Below are 19,180 nucleotides of genomic sequence, written 5' to 3'. Positions count from 1 at the left end.
GTGCTCGCAAACCTGTGCTAGGCGAGAGGGGGGCGTAGTCTGAACACAGTGTCTGTTTTGCCTAGTAGTGACAGAGTATCCGCGCTTTACGGTAAGATCTGGCTGTCCTGGTAACTAACTAGTCAGATTTGTCCGACAATCTTCGGAAGTTCACATATTTCTTTAATAGAGATGGACCAGAAGGACACGGAGATGAGCGAGAAAGGAATTTCTTCCTCTACCAGTGGAGTAGTTGTCCAAGTCAGGGAGAAGAAGGGACGCTTACGCGCAGCTATACCGCGCATGCCCTTTCCTGTAGCGGTTCTTTGCTTATTTCTCAACACGTTTGTTCCAGGACTCGGTAAGTCACCGCAACCGTGTGCGAGAATTAACGTGTATAACTTGCAATTTTTTTTCCCGTGTGTTTGCGCGTCAGTGTGTGTGTGTGTGTGTGTGTGTGTGTGTGTGTGTGTGTGTGTGTGTGTGTGTGTGTGTGTGTGTGTGTGTGTGTGTGTGTGGAGGGGGATGGTTGTTTTAAATGTAATTTCTAGAGCATAATAAACGTCTTTATAACAAAGCGCAAAATTCTATCAAGAAGTCTTATAACTTGTTCCATCTAATGCCATCAGTACAATTCAAGGTTTCAAGTAGTATTAGATTGTATAATGCATATAGTGAAATGTGTATTGTAATCTCACATCTAAAGAACGATGAACGGTGGCCTTCTGAAATATGTAAAAATGTATTGTGTGAAAAAATACAGAACAACTATTAGTAGTGTGTGTGGGGGGGGGGGTTGCTTGTTTTTTATATACTTTACTATATTCAGTTGTGTTAAGTTACATTTGAGAATGAACTCACATGTTGCTACAGTATGTTTTTTTCACCTTTGCAAAACAACAACATGCTCCGGTCACTTTAGTATGTAACCCAAGGTCAGGGTCCCCAGGTTTAGGGTGCCCAGGTTTAGGGTGCCCAGAGTTAGGATCCCCAGGGTTAGCAAGTGCTTCATCAGCAGAGATTTCAGCTTCCACTGCATGTCATCATGGCTCTCAGTAAACTAGCTGGTTTCCTTTGTTATTTTATTGTATTATCTGCTTACTCTCTCCTTTCATCCTAAGATCCTCCCCCTTTCCCCACTGCCAGATGGAAAAGACGTTCATACAGTATGCTTCTAGGGAGTCAGAAGGTCACCTTCTTGTCTAAATGTTGGAGCTCAGGTTCACCCTGGGTTAAGCCTAGCCCACATTATCCTGCCGGGTGTATATTATTTACACATATGCCTTTGATGGACCCGTTTACATCCTGGATAATGTGTTGATCTCTTACACAGAAAAATCATCAACTGTTGTGTTTTCCTACACTTGCTTTTTAACAATGTGGCAAAATGTTTTGATGCTCGTAAAGCAACGTTGTCCTGCTCCTGACAGCCTTGAGTATTTACACTGACACCTCGCTGGTCCACATGGTGAGAGACAACAGTCACCACATGCAAATCCACATGTAGATTTAGTCACTTTCTTGTTTTTGATCTAAGAGCCAATGGCACACATTTGGCCAAGAAACAAAATATATGGCATCCTGAAATGGGGAAATTATATATTAAAATGGCCTTGATTCAAATATTCTAATATACATGAAAATACTATGACCTTTAGTTTAACATCTACTGTTATGGGGTGCAGAGGGGTACTTAATGTTCAATTACTTAAGTGCTGACTGTCACTATGGTCTGAATATTTAGAAACTTAAAATATGGTATCATCATTTAAAGACTAGGATTGGCGCAAACATCATATTACTGTAAGACTAGGGTTAGTGCAAACATATAAAGACTAGGATTACTGCAGACATCATACTAAGACTAGGATTAGTGCAAACATCATATAATGACTAGGATTAGCGCAAACATCATACTAAGAGTAGCATTAGTGCAAACACATGTGTACCAGGTGGAGGACTTGGACTACTGTTGCATTCTTGGAGAGTGTGCACTGATGTCAACTTTCTGTTGAAATGCAGACAACCCCCTCCACACACACACACACACACACACACACACACACACACACACACACACAGAGAGTGGCCAGTTGGACTTAACAGCGATCAATGGATATCGACATGCAGTCAGGAATTGGACTTCCTGACATTTATGTGTACATGTTCAGGACTTCCTAATGTTTATTTATACCTGTTCAGGACTTCCTGATGTTTATGTGTACCTGCTCAGGACTTCTTGATGTTTATGTGTACCTGCTCAGGACTTCCTGATGTTTATGTGTACCTGTTCAGGACGTCCTGATGTTTATGTGTACCTGTTCAGGACTTTCTGATGTTTATGTGTACCTGTTCAGGACTTCCTGATGTTTATGTGTACCTGTTCAGGACTTTGTGATGTTTATGTGTACCTGTTTTGTACCTGTTTTGGGGACAATGGGGTCTCTGGGGACTCTGGGGACATGCACAAAGCAAAGCCTGCCTACAAACCCTTTTGCCACATTCTCAAACTACAAGGCAGAATGTGTAGGTGAAATTAAAGTAACAAGGACACCAATGGAAATTCTGGTTTTGTGCGGACAGGTATGTACAAATATTTGCATTTTATTGCAGTTTCTGTTTGGAATAGTGTGTGCTATCTAAGCCTACTTTGTTTGTATGTAACACTGGCACTCACACTCATATTTTTATACATGTTAAATAACCTCTCCTCTTACCATTAAATCTAATATTAGTTTAATATATTTTAGTATCTTATAATATAAATATCATGATCATCACGATCTTTAATGTTGTTATCATGACCCCACAGCATTCATACTAAAGGTCGGTGCTGTTACTCCACTGTGACATCACATGCCGTCTATATCAGTGGAATTCAAATCTAGACCTCAAACCCAAATCCTGACCTGGATTTTGTTACTTCCTATAGTTGATTAATTGTCTAATGTGATTGGTTAGCCACGCTTTTGTCACACATGACTCCTAGGGCAAGGGTGGGCAGATAACCTGTACCTGGACCTTGTGGACTGGAATCTGAATCTGTCTGCTCCTGGTTTATGTACTAGGACTTTCCTTCACCGTAGGTGTTCTGTTACCTAATTTTTTACAAATTAAATACTGGTAACAGTAATGCCATGTTTAATAAGCATACTGAAACTGAAGACTGCTAATGCTATAATAACAATTGACCACCCCCATCCTTCTGGGCTGTGTGTGTGTGTGTGTGTGTTTGTGTATTTGTGTACATGTGAGTGTGCAGGGCAAGTGTGTGTGCGTGAGATGCATGCATGCGTTTGTTTGTGTTTGTGTGTGCTTGCATTTGTGTGTGTGTGTGTGTGTGTGTGTGTGTGTGTGTGTGTGCATACTGTTGGGGTGAGTGTAATCAGGTCATGGGAAATATGTAGCTTCTCCTACCCGCGCCTGGTTACTGTGGTTTTTCAGTAGTTTCTCACTGTTAGGCTGCAGACCTTGTCCCCTTGCTACTGTTTTTTTTTCAGTAGTTTCTGACTGTAAGCTGCAGACCTTGTCCTCTTGCTACTGTGGCTTTTCAGTAGATTCTCACTGTAATCTGCAGACCTTGTCCCCTTGCTACTGTGGTTTTCGAGTCCATCTGTGTGGATGTCTGTGTTCTTATTGGGCTCTATCCAAATAAGGTGTCATTGCTTTGTCTGAGGTTTCTCATTACGCCTGTAAAACCTTCTCTGGGCACCATAGGAGATGGTTACTGTTATACACCAGTATGGTTACTGTTATACACCAGTACAATTACTTTTATACACCAGTATGGTGTTTTCAAACATCCTTGACCATTCTGTGCGGGTTTTGTTTCCAAACAGCCTCTCACTGAATCATGTTTGATCATGTATTATTGGATGAACCTCTTAGTATAAGTAATCCCTCATCCTACACTTTACAGTACAACCAGGGATAGGATTAACTCTAACCCTAACCCAGACTCTAGGATTGTGAAAATGAAGTGTTTCAATTTTATTTTTAATGAATTCGAATCACGTTGATGGTGGTTCCAGCAGATTCAACAAATTTCTCAATATACAGCACTAGCCAAGATGTGTCTTAATTTAGTAGATGTATATGTGCTGTCTTTGGCCATGTATTTAGCTTTGCTTGGTTAGGCTGTATTGCCCTATACCATTTATGAACAGAAAATCATTTTTTTTCCAGGAATGAAGCAGTCAAGATATGTCAAAACCTTTCAGTTATGATAGTATGGAAGACATCTCAGTTATGATAAGGACCCAAAACACAGTCTTTTCCTGTAATGTTAATGTAATGTAATGTTTCACGTCTGATCTTCTGAAAAGGGTCCAGGGGACCAACCACTGTTCTACTACCACTGATGCTCTTGCAGTTGCCATGACAGCAGATGCTACTTAAAGGCTGCTTCCCGCAGTCTCTGGAACGATTAAAGATAACCCACATGACCGTCTACACGGGAGAGCATCTTTCATAAGGCCCTTTACATGATCAGTTGTTTCACATTCTCATCAGTGTTTCCTACGTTGTCTATGGTGGAGTAAGCTATAGTGCAAGCACATCAATTTAATTAGTAAACTTGTCCTTTAATTATAACCAACAAACAGCTCTATCTATGTATTCTGTGTCCATGTAGATAAAAAACCTGTAACCTGGAACAGTCATATTACTTTGGCATAGCTTTAATGTTACTTCCACTGGAATTGAATTCTTCTGAACTTAAAAGGTAGCATGGCAGTGTTTCTATAATGTATTATAGCCACTGAATGAAAATGAACAGTAGAAGCACAGACTCCCTCAGAAACACTAAAGGACCCCCACGAGCACTTACTGACGCGTCTCACGTGTTCTAAATCCACATGCTCATAAGGAAATTGCTTTAATATTTTCTGAAATACAAAGTCAAATCTCTGGTTCTGATTGCAATTAATACTCTCAACCAGAACATTAGTTGAAGTCATTACCATCTGTTATTATCATGAAGTCCTACTTCATCTCTGACCCCCACCATGTTATGCACATGCATACCTTAAAACTGAGATCCTGGATGAATGCTATTAACACAGAGCTTGCGATTCCCTTGATTTTAATGCCACTACATAATGACATTCAACAGATGCACATTAGCATGTCACAGCCATTGAAATACTGTGGAGGGTGAGTAATGTCTGCAGCTATCTTAGAAACAAATGCCAACAAACTGGTCAAGCAACCATAAATCATGGGAGCCTGTCTGAGTCACTGCATTCAGACCAACCCAGTTCCAACCTTGAACCGCTTGCCTCATTTTAGCAACATTAATTGAGGCCACTGTCATATTGTGGGTTGTGGTCAACCTCTCATCTGTCATCCGCTGACCAATATCTTACTCTCAGTCCCCAGGTTTTTTTTTCAGTCCAGCACTGAACCATTTTCCTCAGACATTTAAATCATTCCTTGATGTCAGTCTTCAGCCTACAACAGGCAAGTTTGTTTATTCATGGTTAGGGTTATTTATATAAGGTTATGGTTATTTATATAGGGTTAGGGATATGGTTATATAGGGTCAGGGTTAGGGTTATTTTAAATAATATTAGGGTTTTTATCTAGGGTTAGCTGTTAAGAGTTATGAACTAGGATTAGGGTTAGGCATAGCTGTTAGGGTTAAGTCTTAGGGTTATGAACTAGGATTAGGGTTAGGATGTTGCCCAGGCATCTATTTCAGTACTTTCTATCCAATAGAGAAGAGCTGTTTCAAAACCCTCTATAGTCTAGATGCTGACCAATAATTCACGTCCTCATTACATTAAGGAACAAAGATCCAAGTGTCACAAACAACTTGTTCAACACTTCCCTTTCTCTGACCTGTCAGTGCTGCAGCACATTTAGCACCGCCCTGCTGGTGGAGGGGGCAGGGTGTGATGTTCCTGTGGAGAATACAGGATTTGGTGTTCCTGTGCAAAACTATGGGGGGCGCCAAATGGTGGTATTTTCCTGGGGGTGGCAGATAGGAACAGTGGGGGGGGTGTGTACCTCAAGACGTTCCAATAAGACTGACCATGTGTATCTTGATAATATATGTGTTTGTATCTTGATTATATCAGTGCATTTGTATATTTAATATTTTGATATTTGTTTAATGAATCTGGTTAACTGTGTAACTGTGGTCATAGCATGGTTATAGCTATAGTGGGCCAGACAAGCTCATAATTAGTATCAGATAAAGGTAAATGTATGCTAACACCAATTCCCTATAAAGTATCCCATCTGCTGCGCATATTTTTGATAAACCTCTGACAAAGCAGACTATTGTTTATAGCAAGGAATTTTACAATGTTCATTAGGGATTTTATAACACTGGGCTCTGAGAAGTGAGCTGCCTTATGTTCTTACTAACTATAACTATATTTTGCAGTCAGATCATTTATTAGGTTTGTACACAAAATAATCCTTCTTCTGCACCTATTTCCATCCTTGGTTGTAGGCAAGCAGGTAGGGTCGTTAAAATCAGAACGAAAATAAAGAATAAAGATGGCTATTTCACATGAGAGAGCAAGTAGGTCTTCATTTTTTTCTTTGCCTTCCTGCATGTTCCCAGGTCATTACTATATTTATTCAAGGTGCTTACATAACCAATGTCTTACAAACTATACAAGGTAGAAGACCAAAAATCTTCCCCACACTCTCCTAACACAAGTGTGTCTGAGGCAGAGCACTGTGAGTGAGCACTCTGTTCCTGAGAAGAGAGGATGGAAGTGGATAATTAACCTCCCACACTTGCAGTTGGCATTCTATGAACAATGATGTGGAAAATTACCATCATCATCAGCCTAATGTGTAAGGACGAGGAACCAGAGCTGTGTTCTTGCACACATTCTCATCAGTTCTTCATATAGCAGGAGTTGGCTATGATGGATAAAGCTACAGTGCAAGCACATTAACAAAATTAACAATTAACAAAAAAATGTGTGTGTGTGTGTGTGTGTGTGTGTGTGTGTGTGTGTGTGTGTGTGTGTGTGTGCATGGCAAGTGTGCGTGCGTGAGATGTGTTCATGCATGTGTGTGTGAGAGAGAGAGACAGAAGGAGGGAATGAGAGAGGGGGAGTGAGAGAGAGAGGGAGGGAAGGACTGAGAAAGAAAGGGAAAGTGAGAGAGAGACAGTGGGAGGGAGGGTGTAAGAGAGGGGCAGTGTGAGAAAGGGAGTGAGAGAGCGTGAGAGGGAGAGAAAGTGAAGGAGTGAGAGATAAAGAAATGTGGGAGGATGGATGAAATAGAACAGGGCTGGTCACATCAGTGCCATTAACAGCCAAGCCTTTAAGCTCAGTTAATCACACACATAAGTGAACCCTAAATCTAACCCTTAACTGTAAACATTGCCTTTAATCCTAACCTTAAACCTAATCCTAAACCCTAACCATTTAAGATCAGTTAGTCACACATAATTAAACCCTAACCCTTAACCCTAACACTAATCCTAACCCTATGAGCTCAGTCACACATAAGTGATGCTCATTCAACCACTCAAATGAAAACCTAAACATTAGGTCAGATTTTTACTTCAGTGAATTACCGGTAATTTTCCCCAAGATGCACTGATGTTTTCCAATGCCATAGGAAGGCTGTGTAATGTCACATTCTGTGATCATATGACTACTAAACTCCCCAGTTCGAATGTGTTTATTGCCATACAGACATACAGTCGTCTCTGTGGCATCGGCACAGCATAGCTTGTTACCACAAAACAATTCTGCTGGAAATAATGTTGGTCTAGCAGATGTCGCATACCCTGCAGATCATGCTGGTCTATCACACAGAGCTATGTTTTATTTTTATTTTTAGAACGTTGTCCTGGGTTACAAGTAAACCTTGTTGAGATACCAATAATGATCAGTTGTGCAGCAGGACGTCTGAAATAAAGCTGAGACTTATTTGTATTTTTATTTTTCAGGTTGTATGTGTATGTCTTTCTTTTCTTTTTTAAAAGTTATTCTACCTTTTAGGCTATGCTGCACAAATCTGTTTAGTTTAAAGACATTTCTTAATGTTGCCAGCCCTATTGTATATATGTAGGTAGCCTTTATGTAGAAAAAAGAGTATATACTTTTTTTTGCAGCTTTATTGTTGTATGGTAGGACCCCTTCATTTTTCTGATAAAAACAAATCAATTATTAAACATTGTAGAATCTGATTAAATTAATTTGATCAATGTAAGTTAAGTACAGATATACCTGATTCTTAGTGAAACCTATACCACACTTCAGTTTAGTGGTTTAACCCTAACCATAACCCTTAACACCCTACGTAGGATTAACTCCAAACGAAAGTGACCCTTTAGTGACCCTTTACTGCCCTTCAGTTCATGCTCACTTTTAGGTTTTACACTTTGATTAATGTTCTAACCCTTTAATAAAGTGCTTTGTAATAAGACTCAATTTAATTGCCTCCAGATGTAGAGATCTATCACTCAACTTTAAAGGAATATTTTATCAGAAAACGTTAACATTTTTAATAATGTTTAAACACTTTTTAAACAGATTCAATTTTAGTATTCTAAATGAACCAGACAAGTCAGTTTGCATTCACTGTTAGTTGTATTAGCAGGTAATTTATCCTTTTCAGATACCTTATTAACAGTCCATGTGTCCTCTCTGCGTCTGATTGGCCAGGAACTTTCGTCTCAGCGTTTGCTGTGCTTTGTGGTGCAAGGACAGATCTGCCAGACCTGCACGTGTGCTGTGTGTTCTGGCTCAACATCGCAGCCGCATTCATCCAGATCCTGACTGCTGTAGTCATGGTGGGCTGGATAATGAGCATATTCTGGGGCATGGACATGGTCATCCTTGCAAGTAAGCACAATGCATGGTGAGGGTTACGTTTAGGGTTAGGTTTAGGGTTAAGTTTAGGGTTAGGTTTAGGGCTAAGGCTTCCCTAACCTATAATTCTGAATCATGGATGTTTTGGTTCTCAGAAGTAAGCACAATGCTTGCTTCTAAAAATACACAGATCTGTTAATGGCTAACCCTTTTGCCTGACCAGATATATTGTACAGTGGCATAGAATATATATTCTGTACAGTATTATTTCAGTATAGAGAACCATGCTACTAAACACTATATAGCAAATATGCACTTCCTGTGATATAAATATAGAACTATATAGTAAGAATACACTTTTTGAGATGCAAATATAGAACTATGTAGTAAAAATACACTTTTTGAGATGCAAATATAGAACTATGTAGTAAATATATACTTTCTGTGATGTAAATATAGAACTATAGCCTATAGTAAATATACTCTTCCTGTAATGTAAATATAAAACTATATAGTAAATATATACTTCCTGTGATGTAAATATTGATCTATATAGTAAATATGCACTCCCTGTCATGTAAATATAGAACTAAATAGTAAATATACCCTTCCTGCGATGTAAATATAGAACTATATAGTAAATATACACTTTATGTGATGTAAAAATAGATGTATTTTCCATGTGTAACAGCTGGACCAATTTTGAATTGTGGTCCTAATGTCTTCAAATAGCTTTGTATTCCTGCTGTTTTGTGGCTAGAACAAATTCAACAGGATGTTTGGATAACCTGGGTTAGGTTTTAGGGTTAGGGTTTAGGGTTAGGATAAGGACTGCTGTTCTTGTAGATTTAAATAATGAACATTCATCATTTCCCCATTTCTTTTCCATGCTGCCCTTCATTCTAAAGTCTCTGAAGGTGAGTATATCATTCCAACATTCATGTCTCATAATGTCCTCAGACTTGTCTCAAACAGAACACTTCTCGGTTTAAGGTTAGTAGTACCACAAGAGGTCTTCAGTGCTACAACTCTGAAGTTGTTGATCTGCTCCTGTGGGCCATCCAGACACTTCACCTTTCCTTGCTGTCTATTAGTCCTGCTGTGTTTGTTCTGTTCATGTTGGTCTGTCTCTGTTGAAGAGCCTCCCACTTACTCCCATCTATCACTCTCTTGACATTTGATCTCTGCTTTCCAGAGAAATGTCTTTACGCTGCTTGTTATAATGTTTTTTACGTTTTCCAACATTTTTAGAGGCAGTGCAGAAAGAAAAAACACACCCACTGCATTTGACATGGGCACGTTTGACATGGACACGTCAGAAATAAATAGTGAGAAATAAATACTGCCTCCTAGGCCATGTGAATGTTTAGAATGTTAAAATTAGATGTTGTGAACTGTTAGAGAGTTAATTTGCATATTACAGCAGTATAAAGTATTGCGATTTTTATTAACCATTTAAGAAATATCAGTACTGGTTTTGCTTAACTGATTAAGCAATATACATATAACAGAAAACATACATATTCTGAAAAAATTGTAATCTTTCTAACTTAATATAATCTTTAATCTTTATAATAAGAATAATAATCTTTTTAGAAAACAGTTTAAATAGGCCACCCATGGTTTACCCATGGGTTAGGTGTATCTGATTTTGATTGCTCATTTGTTCACCTCGAATATCTCTCCATCCAGGGACATATGCAAGATTTGTGTTTCTGAATGAATGAACATACAGATAACACCTTTCTCAGAACCCAAGAACACTTTGCAATCAAAACACCAATGAGAGGCAGCAGGCCTTGTTTTGGATTGTGAGAGGATATCAGAGACCCCAGAGGAAACCCACACCAACACAGGGAGAACATGGAAAGTCCACCAAGACAGGGACACAAACCTGAGACCTAAGTGTTGACAGGTCATGCTAACCCCCAACCACCATGCAGTTTATAGGGCTTCATTTTGGAATTCAACATTACCATTCCAGACATCCTTTCTTCTAACGTCTGCCAGATTCTTTGTCTGTGGGTCACCAGCTCCATGACACACAGGGAACAGCAGAGAACTCTGTGGAAGTCACTCCCAGTATACAAATACAGTCAACTGTATATATACAGTCATCACTAATGCTCCTCAAGTACATGTTCTCTCCGCACTGCTCTTCTCCCTCTACACCAAGGGCTGCACTTCCAAGACACCAACTGTTAAACTCTTGAAATTGGCAGACAAGACTATGGTCATCTGACTCATCCAAGATAGCAAAGAGTCGGATAAGTTGAACAGATTGGTTCTGGTGATGGCCCGTGGAGAGAATCCTGAGAGAAAACATGAAGCTGAAGGTCACCCTTCTGCCTTCGAGGACAAAGAAAGGAAACCTGATGTCCATCGTATGGAAGCGCTTCAGATGTCTGATCATATGAATGTGGTTCAGATATCTTAACAGAGCGCAATTAAGACCAAAAGATGCGCAGTGCAAACAAAGTCCGAAAACACTACGTTTTAATGTTTGAAAAAATACCATCCATCCAGTCAAATCGGGACACAACACTTTTTTATGGTAGGAATATTGTTAGAAGTCAGGTTTTCATTATTTGGGAAATCTAATTATTATTATGGTAATCAAAAAGTAAAATGTTCATTTCATTGTGGATTTAAGTAATGTACCTATTCTGCATTGTTTGGCCTTTTTTAAAGGATTTAACAGTGACTGTGACTGTTAATTTTAGATTACAAAAATTACTGACATTGAATAGAAAAAAATTATCATTATAACATTTTTGGCCATATCGCCATGGTCTATGCCATAGCTACACATTTCTTCAGATATTACATCCAGCTTCATACTGCATACATGTGCATTATTTTTGTTGGTACTACCACATAAACACTTGAATTTGTGAGGGTTGCATTGATAATGTAGCATTTATCTTCCCAATATGCTACTAGATGCCATTGTTCAGGGTTTCGGGTCAGTGGCACTGGACTACTCAGTCATTCCTTCTGGAAGGCAGCAAACTACTCCTGGTTCAAGGTTCCTGGTCAATGAATCTCATCCTGGACTGAGTATCCACTGCATGTAGCAATCTCAAAACTGCTGAGGTTCAACTAATGAACTTGTTGCTTAACCACATGTTGTAGTGCAGGGGTGACCGGGGGGGGATTGGGGGGGTGCCGGCAATGTGTGTCGATCGTGGCCGGGGGGGGGATTGCATGTGTCAAACCCTAGATGTCAGATTGGCTACCATGTATGGCAATCAAAATACAACCGTCAGTGCAGATGGACGATAGCCTGTCATTCATCCACTACTTTTTAATGTCATGCAATCTACCCACACTTCCTTCGCGATGGACCCACACTTGATCGTAATCAACGTAATGGGCACCCCTGTTGAAGTACATCATTGTCCAGCTGCAGCAATATGGGATACAGATGTCCTCCTCATAGGGATGTCCTCCTCATAGGGAGCAGTGGTAGCTGCATCTTGTGGTGTCATCTTGGAAAGGATGATCAGGGACACAACTGGGCCACTGGGTTGCTGCTGCAGGCTCCATGGGACCCAGCAGGCCATGGCTGGCTTAGTGAGGCTTTGAACCACAGGTTTTCCTTTTTGCAGTAGCTCAAGGAAAACCTGATTCTGACTGTGCTGCAGGTTGGCTATAATTTTTAGGTAAACCCATAGGGAAAGACTTATGGTGTACTACACTTTCTTTGAATCCCAGGTTTTGATACCACCTGTAAGGGTTGGCCCCAGCACCATACCACCACCAGCCACCAGAGGGAGCCGATTCTGGCTAATCAAGCCAGATGAGCTACACCTGCTCTGTAGCCCTTACAAGCAGCTCAGTCCAAGACACTGGTTGCTGAATTGTTGGTCAGTGTTCTGATGTACAGATCAGCTGGTATCTTTGGGTAGAGGTTGCGAGAGTTCCTCTCTCTGGTCTTGGGTCATTCTCTCCATTCAACAAACTGTTGTTAGAAAACTAAAAGGACAAATTTGTTCACCTCTATTCCTTTTGGCTATGCTCTTGTTGGGAAGTTTATTTCAGTTTTTTGCCTCACTCAATGAGGGAGTCACTTGCCTTTATCTTCTTCCCACTCAAACCTTTCAGGGATTTTGTCATTTTTCTATTATCCTCTACCTTCTCCCGGCTGTTCCCTTTTGCCCCTTTAGTTCTCACTACCAGTTATAAGTCATATTGGTGATTGGATCCTATCTACCCAAAACCCCATGGTGGTTCACCCGGTTCAGCTCTGGCTAGCCATCACATTGCACCACTGTAAGAATTGAAAGGCATATTAGCCATTACAAGCTTTTATTTACTTATAGCATAACCTGATAACAAAACAAGCCACTGTTGGGCTTCTCACTCTGGATTGTGGCTCCACTTCTGTGCAACTGTCTCTTTCTGTATAGCTTAACATTGAGATAACAGGTTAAATTGGCTACCCCTTGAAAAATAGGTGCATACAATTTGATTACCTACAAATACACTCAGATCATTGCCTGATTCTGAGCCATGTCTGACATGCTGAGAGTTTCTTCATCAGCTCCATCAGCCACATAATAAATAAATGATGGTTTGATGCTGGCCCATGCTGGTTTGACATGGTGTCCAAAACTGCTGTCGAAATCTAGCTGTGTTTGCCAGCACCTGCTGCATTACTGGGCTGGAAATGACATACTCCTGGCACACTCCTGGTGTGCACCAGATTTGTTCCAGGTTGCCAGAGGGCCTCTACCCCAGAATACTAACCAGGTTACCATGACTACCTTTACAGCACTTACCTGTCTTCAATTCCCACCTTAATTAGCCATCCTACTTAAACTCTGCAGTCACACAACCAGTCACCAGTTCCTCCGAGTGTGCAGATCAAACCTTTGTTTTGTTTGTCATGCCCTGAACCCCTGCCTGTTATTTCATTTTAGTTGTGTTCTTGCCTGCTTGTGCTTTTGTGCCTCTAACTAGCTTGCTGTTCATTATGCTACAACTAGCCAGCTAGCTACTTGTATTGGTCAGATAACCTTGTTAGCTAACTTAACCAATATGTAAACTCCTAGCTAGCTAGATAAATTTGTGTGTGACCTTGATTGTAAAATCTGAGTTCCTCTAATAATTATCAACCACAGCAGTCACAGGTGAGTCTAGCAAAGTCTGGAATGGGGCCGACTTAATTACCAGTGACCAAAGTAAATTAATGTTGTGCAGGTTTCCTGTGAGCACAGTAGTCTTATGCTGTGGTGTTCTCGTAGCTACATTAACAACGATCTGACTCATTGAAAGCATAAAGAATGTAACTGTCAAATCAGTACTGGTTCTAAAGAGATTGTTTGGTCACATTTTATATAACACATCCAGAAATATTCTGTGTTGTGTTGGCATCCGGACCTGCCGTGACTCAGGACACGCTAAGTACTCCTCTTCCAGGCACTGCCTTGTTAATCAGTTACTGTGTGCCTCTTGTGTTCAGGCTACCGGGAGCAGACAGCCGCCCAACACCTCTGAAGCATTCACCATTCAAACCCACGAAAGTGCGCTTTTTCAGCGGAGAGGTCCCGCTAGCACAGATGGAAGCATGAGGGTGCTTTCCTGGTGTGGTGAAAGAAGAGTCAACAGCCGAGTTGGAAATCAAGGCTACCAGAAGGCTGGCTGTAAAATGTCCTTGAGGCTCCTGTGAATATTACCAGAAAATGCTAATATGGCAACCGTCTATGTGCTAAACTCTTGTCTGAGCAAGCCGCTCATTAACTTGTCACCTGTTTCCACCCTAACCCTCTCCATCCACCTGTACATGGAGTGAAGGATCTGTACTGCCTATACAGAAGCAAATGATATATAAATAACATTTAAACTAAAATGGTTTAGATGTGTACAAAAAGCAAGAGATAACTAATGCAGTGGCCTAATGAGATATTTAGTGATAACACTGCACCATGAATCCCACATCAAAATATCCTAACCAGAGTAGCCTAAGTAATTAACACACATTATACTGTTATTGATGTATATTACATTATAGATGCTATAATTTGTCCTAGTATGTAATGTAGATATTTTTCTTTTAATTTCTAAATACCACACTTTTTACCACACCATTTGCCCTCAAAGTTCGTAAATAGGCTACAAAATCAGGGCAGTGTGTACTGTTTCTGAAGTTTTTTGTATAACATGAACAGTATTCTGCATAGATATCATGTGTGTCACAATTAAACAGTGTTTGACTCCCTTATCTTGACCTCAAAGCTCAAATACAAACAAATGTAAGATTTTGTACTTTAATGCAGAACTATTGGTGGTTTAGTGAAGCTTCAGTGTTGGGCCGTTGTTATGATAACATGAAAAATGTCATTAGGATGTATTATTATTATTATTATTATTATTATTATTATTAGGATGTATTTTCATTTCACAAACATGGCAAGAAGTGATTTAAGAGTCACCCTGAAAAATTATACACATAAAAATTTCACACATGCTCAGAGTAAATGGATAGTGTGGTTTGTGTGGATAGTGTTTGATTTGTGTGGTTGTGGCTTTGTTTTTACTTAAAAAACATAAATACAAGATAGAACTAGTCTTAGTGTCCAAAGAATGTATTAAATTTAATTAAAAACAATGTCAGGGTCTATTCTTTAAACATCAACATTTCTGTATTATTATTGAATAATTATATGAATCGATATTAATAATATAATAATAATATACCCAGTGTTTGTGTTTACGTAAATTTTCAGGACAAAATACTACATGACTATGCAGTATACAATGAACCATGTTTCTTTTATAAATATAATTTTACCTTATTCAAAAAGATTTTTATGTTCCTGATAAAGTAGGTAACCATTTTTTCTAAACCTAGAATGCTAAAACACATATTTTTGATTAGTGAGACTTATCTTTTAGGATTATGCTTAGAATTGTTTATTTATTTTTGTGCAGGTAGTTAACAAGCTGAACATACAGAATGTTTTCAGACCATTTCCAAATGTTGGTATGTTTTCTCAGGAGTCTATACACAATGCTCTACAATCACAAATCAAAAAAGGGGGTTTAGTAAAGTTTCATGAACTGAAAAACTTAAATTATTCCAAATACTTTTTGAGAAGAAGACCCTAGATCCTACAAGCTTGGAACATCTTCCTGTTGGAAGTTTCTCGCATTTTTATTAGGACTGTTGAAGCTCAGTCGGGTTGGGCCACCATTGTCAGAGCTTTCCAGAGATGCTCTACTGGGCTCTAGATATGATGCTCTACTAGGTTCAGGTCCAGACTCTGGATCCATCATTCTGGGCTTGCCCAGTCCTTCTGCAGAGTTCCCGAAGCCGCTCCTGCCTTTTCTGTGTAATAAACATCCAGGTCATTTATTCTCTTTGTGAAATGCAAACCTTTTGGTTAGGGTTAGTGTCATAACGAAGTGTCATATTAAAGGGCACAAATACATTATGTGAATGTAATGTGTTTATAGTGTTTTATTTTTAATACATATACAAAACATTTCATAAATCAATTGTGGAGTGTTTTGTGTATGCTGATTAAGTTTAAAGATGAGCCTGAAGATTTTAAGACGAATCGTAAATGTGGAAGATTTGAAATATCTGAAAACATTCTTTATGCACTGTATATATATATTCTAATGTCCTGAAGATTCCCAAAAAATGTGGGTGTGTTATGTGTGAACATGAATGTGTTAGCCATATTGAAGGTTTTTGTGGTACTAAGGGAAACGATGTAGTAATTTACAATCCATCCTGTTGCTAGTGCTGCCTTTTGTATACAACAATTACAAATCTATGAGAAGGTCAAATGGGAGCAAAACTGCCTTCATCGTTTGAAGATAATGATGCGTTACACACCAATATAATTACAGAAATTAAAGATATACATTGTTGCCTTTCTGTAACCTTAAAAGGTGCTGTATCTATTAAAATGTGGCTATATTTACCATGTAAGATTTGGTTTCAGTTTTTATGTTTTATGTGTAGTGGCATTTGTCCTTTGGCCTTACATTAAGCAAACAGATGAGCTTGTAACTAGGGACAGAAAGAATTCAGGCAAATGTTTATGTAGCATCAAGGCACAGACCCTCAGTCCTGTGCCAACTGCTGTCAAATAGGACTTAGTTTGGTTCTTGAAAGGCCACCCAAATACTTCTTGGTAGTAGATTCATATCTGTAGCCTGGGTAGTTAATTTATTTTCCAAAAATATATAGTAAAATTAAAGTGGCGCTGTAATGAGGGGAGGCTGTGCGTTTCACACAGAACATTTATTTAAGTAGCGTGTTAGTGATTAGGAACAACAAACACACAAACTACACTTTGACAAGACATGTAAGCACACCTAACACAGACTGGGCTAGAACAAATATGAGTGATCAGCACATCAACGCACATTAAATACTGTTACAAACGCAACACACAAGTGCAACACAACGGTAACGAGACAAGCAACAGGTGTGACAAATGACACAGATGAACACACACACAGAACCACACCCCCGAACACACATACACATAGACACAGACAAACCCCAGGGAGGAGTCAGGGGTGGACCGTCACGGGTGTTTATTTTATGTTGCCAAATGTTAGACAAGATCATTTAAGATCTTTTAATTACTATTATTATGCATGTAATTACTGGAAAATGACATTCTCCAGTTAACATTTCCAATTAACATTCCATTAAACTGGAAAACATTAACATTCATCAAGCCAAGGGGAACTATGAAGACTGTGTACAGTACACTATACATACGTATGAGAAGAATGGCGGAAAGCCCGTGTGCACATATGCATACGTCACGCAGTTTGAGTAATTGAAGTGGTTTTTCCCATTAGTAAAGCAGAGGTAAACTTCACTTGGAGCAAGACACCCTGACAATGTCTATAGGGTTAGGGTCCTGCACTATTCCCACGACACCCTGATGATGCCTATAGGGTTAGGGTCCTGCACTATTCCCACGACACCCTGATGATGCCTATAGGGTTAGGGTCCTGCACTATTCCCGCGACACCCTGACAATGCCTATAGGGTTAGGGTCCTGCACTATTCCCACGACACCCTGACAATGCCTATAGGTATTCTGTCCTTATTGCATGTAGCTTAACACAACTTGACAGATAGCTAAACAACAGGGCTTGAATAAAGAGCTGGACCAAAGGCGTTTCAGTGTTTTCAGTGTTTACTTTATCCAAAATCCCATTTTACTTGTAAAACTGCAAACAAACATCACATATCTTAATACAATGTACACCAACATTTGTAAAGCACCATGACTAAGTATCCACACAGAGCATGAAACAGAAATGCAGTTAACTGCACTAACAGGTCACAGATATATGTAATATTCTACTCATGCATATCTTAAAACATACTGCAAAAGGTTTAACTTACAAACAGTGAAAGATATGGCACAAAACATGAGGATGAATAAAGATGCTTGTAGAGACGTTACACCTGCTTAATCACATGCGCAGCTCAATCTAAGATGGCCACATTGACCTATGAACCAGTTACACCAGTGGCTGTAAAGGGGAATAACCAGAATACAAAATATCAGTCAGAACAATAGGGTTAGGGTCCTGCACTATTCCCACGTCACCCTGATGTTGCCTATGCAGTCAGGATGTTTGCACCTCCCTTTGCTGTGGACATCTCTGGCCACGTCAGGAAGTAGCAATGATGTAGTAGAGGGTTAAGGAGTTCTTACAAACTATTGAATTCTGTGATTAATGGTATGAAAAAAAAGAAATGTGCCATATTTTGTCAATTGTGATGTTTCACCGCAATCGAAATTTGTCCTCCGCATTTACCCATCTGTGCAATTAGAACACACACACAAACACACACACTAGTGATTACTAGGGGGCTGTAGTGCACACATGTCCAGAGCAGTGGGCAGCCCTAGCCTGGCACCCGGGGAGCAGTTGGGGTTAAGTGCCTTGCTCAAGGGCACCTCAGTCATGGCCTCAGGCCTGGGAATCGAACCCACGACCCTCCAGTCACAAGACCAGTTCCCTATCACCAGACCTTGACTGCCCCTGTATTACTAAACATGTTTTCATTCAAATGGTAATTTAAATTAATCCATTGTACCTTTTCTCAGTGGTATGATTTTAGCCATGCCATCGTGATCTCCAGCATTTTATTTCTGTGCTTATCTGCAGCTGTTGTATTTTCCTTGTAGTCTCTTCTGTATAACTAATCATAGATTATCTCTACAGTCTTCTGTAGTCTGTCTCTTCTGTATAAATAACCCTAGATTATCACCACAGTCTTCTGTAGTCTATGTCTCTATGTCTGTTCTGTATAACTAACTAGTTTTTATGCTGTACAGGATTATCACCACTATGTTCAAAGAGTATCATGTGGATTATTGTTAAAACAAAAGCCCTTTTTTTCCTGTTCAAATGAGGCT

General features: G+C 39.6%; 1 protein-coding gene across 3 annotated transcripts; it reads left to right on the top strand.

The window, feature by feature from the left end:
• On the top strand, positions 1–16,723 carry stum (stum, mechanosensory transduction mediator homolog). 3 transcript variants are annotated; one of them, XM_077017294.1, is made up of 5 exons: positions 1–91; positions 170–340; positions 8,622–8,801; positions 9,677–9,761; positions 14,236–16,723. In XM_077017294.1, exons 2-5 carry the CDS (start codon positions 172–174, stop codon positions 14,342–14,344), a joined length of 543 nt encoding a protein of 180 aa, XP_076873409.1. In that variant the 5' UTR covers positions 1–91; positions 170–171; the 3' UTR covers positions 14,345–16,723. The 3 variants fall into 3 exon arrangements, with proteins under 3 accessions (XP_076873409.1, XP_076873410.1, XP_076873411.1); XM_077017295.1 differs by having other exon boundaries at positions 34–340; positions 9,677–9,685; XM_077017296.1 differs by lacking the exon at positions 9,677–9,761 and having other exon boundaries at positions 34–340.
• Positions 16,724–19,180: the final 2,457 nt, after the last annotated feature.

The sequence above is a fragment of the Brachyhypopomus gauderio genome, chromosome 9 (assembly GCF_052324685.1).
Source record: "Brachyhypopomus gauderio isolate BG-103 chromosome 9, BGAUD_0.2, whole genome shotgun sequence".
Lineage (NCBI taxonomy): Eukaryota > Metazoa > Chordata > Actinopteri > Gymnotiformes > Hypopomidae > Brachyhypopomus > Brachyhypopomus gauderio.
This window is presented reverse-complemented; position numbering and strand designations above follow the sequence as displayed.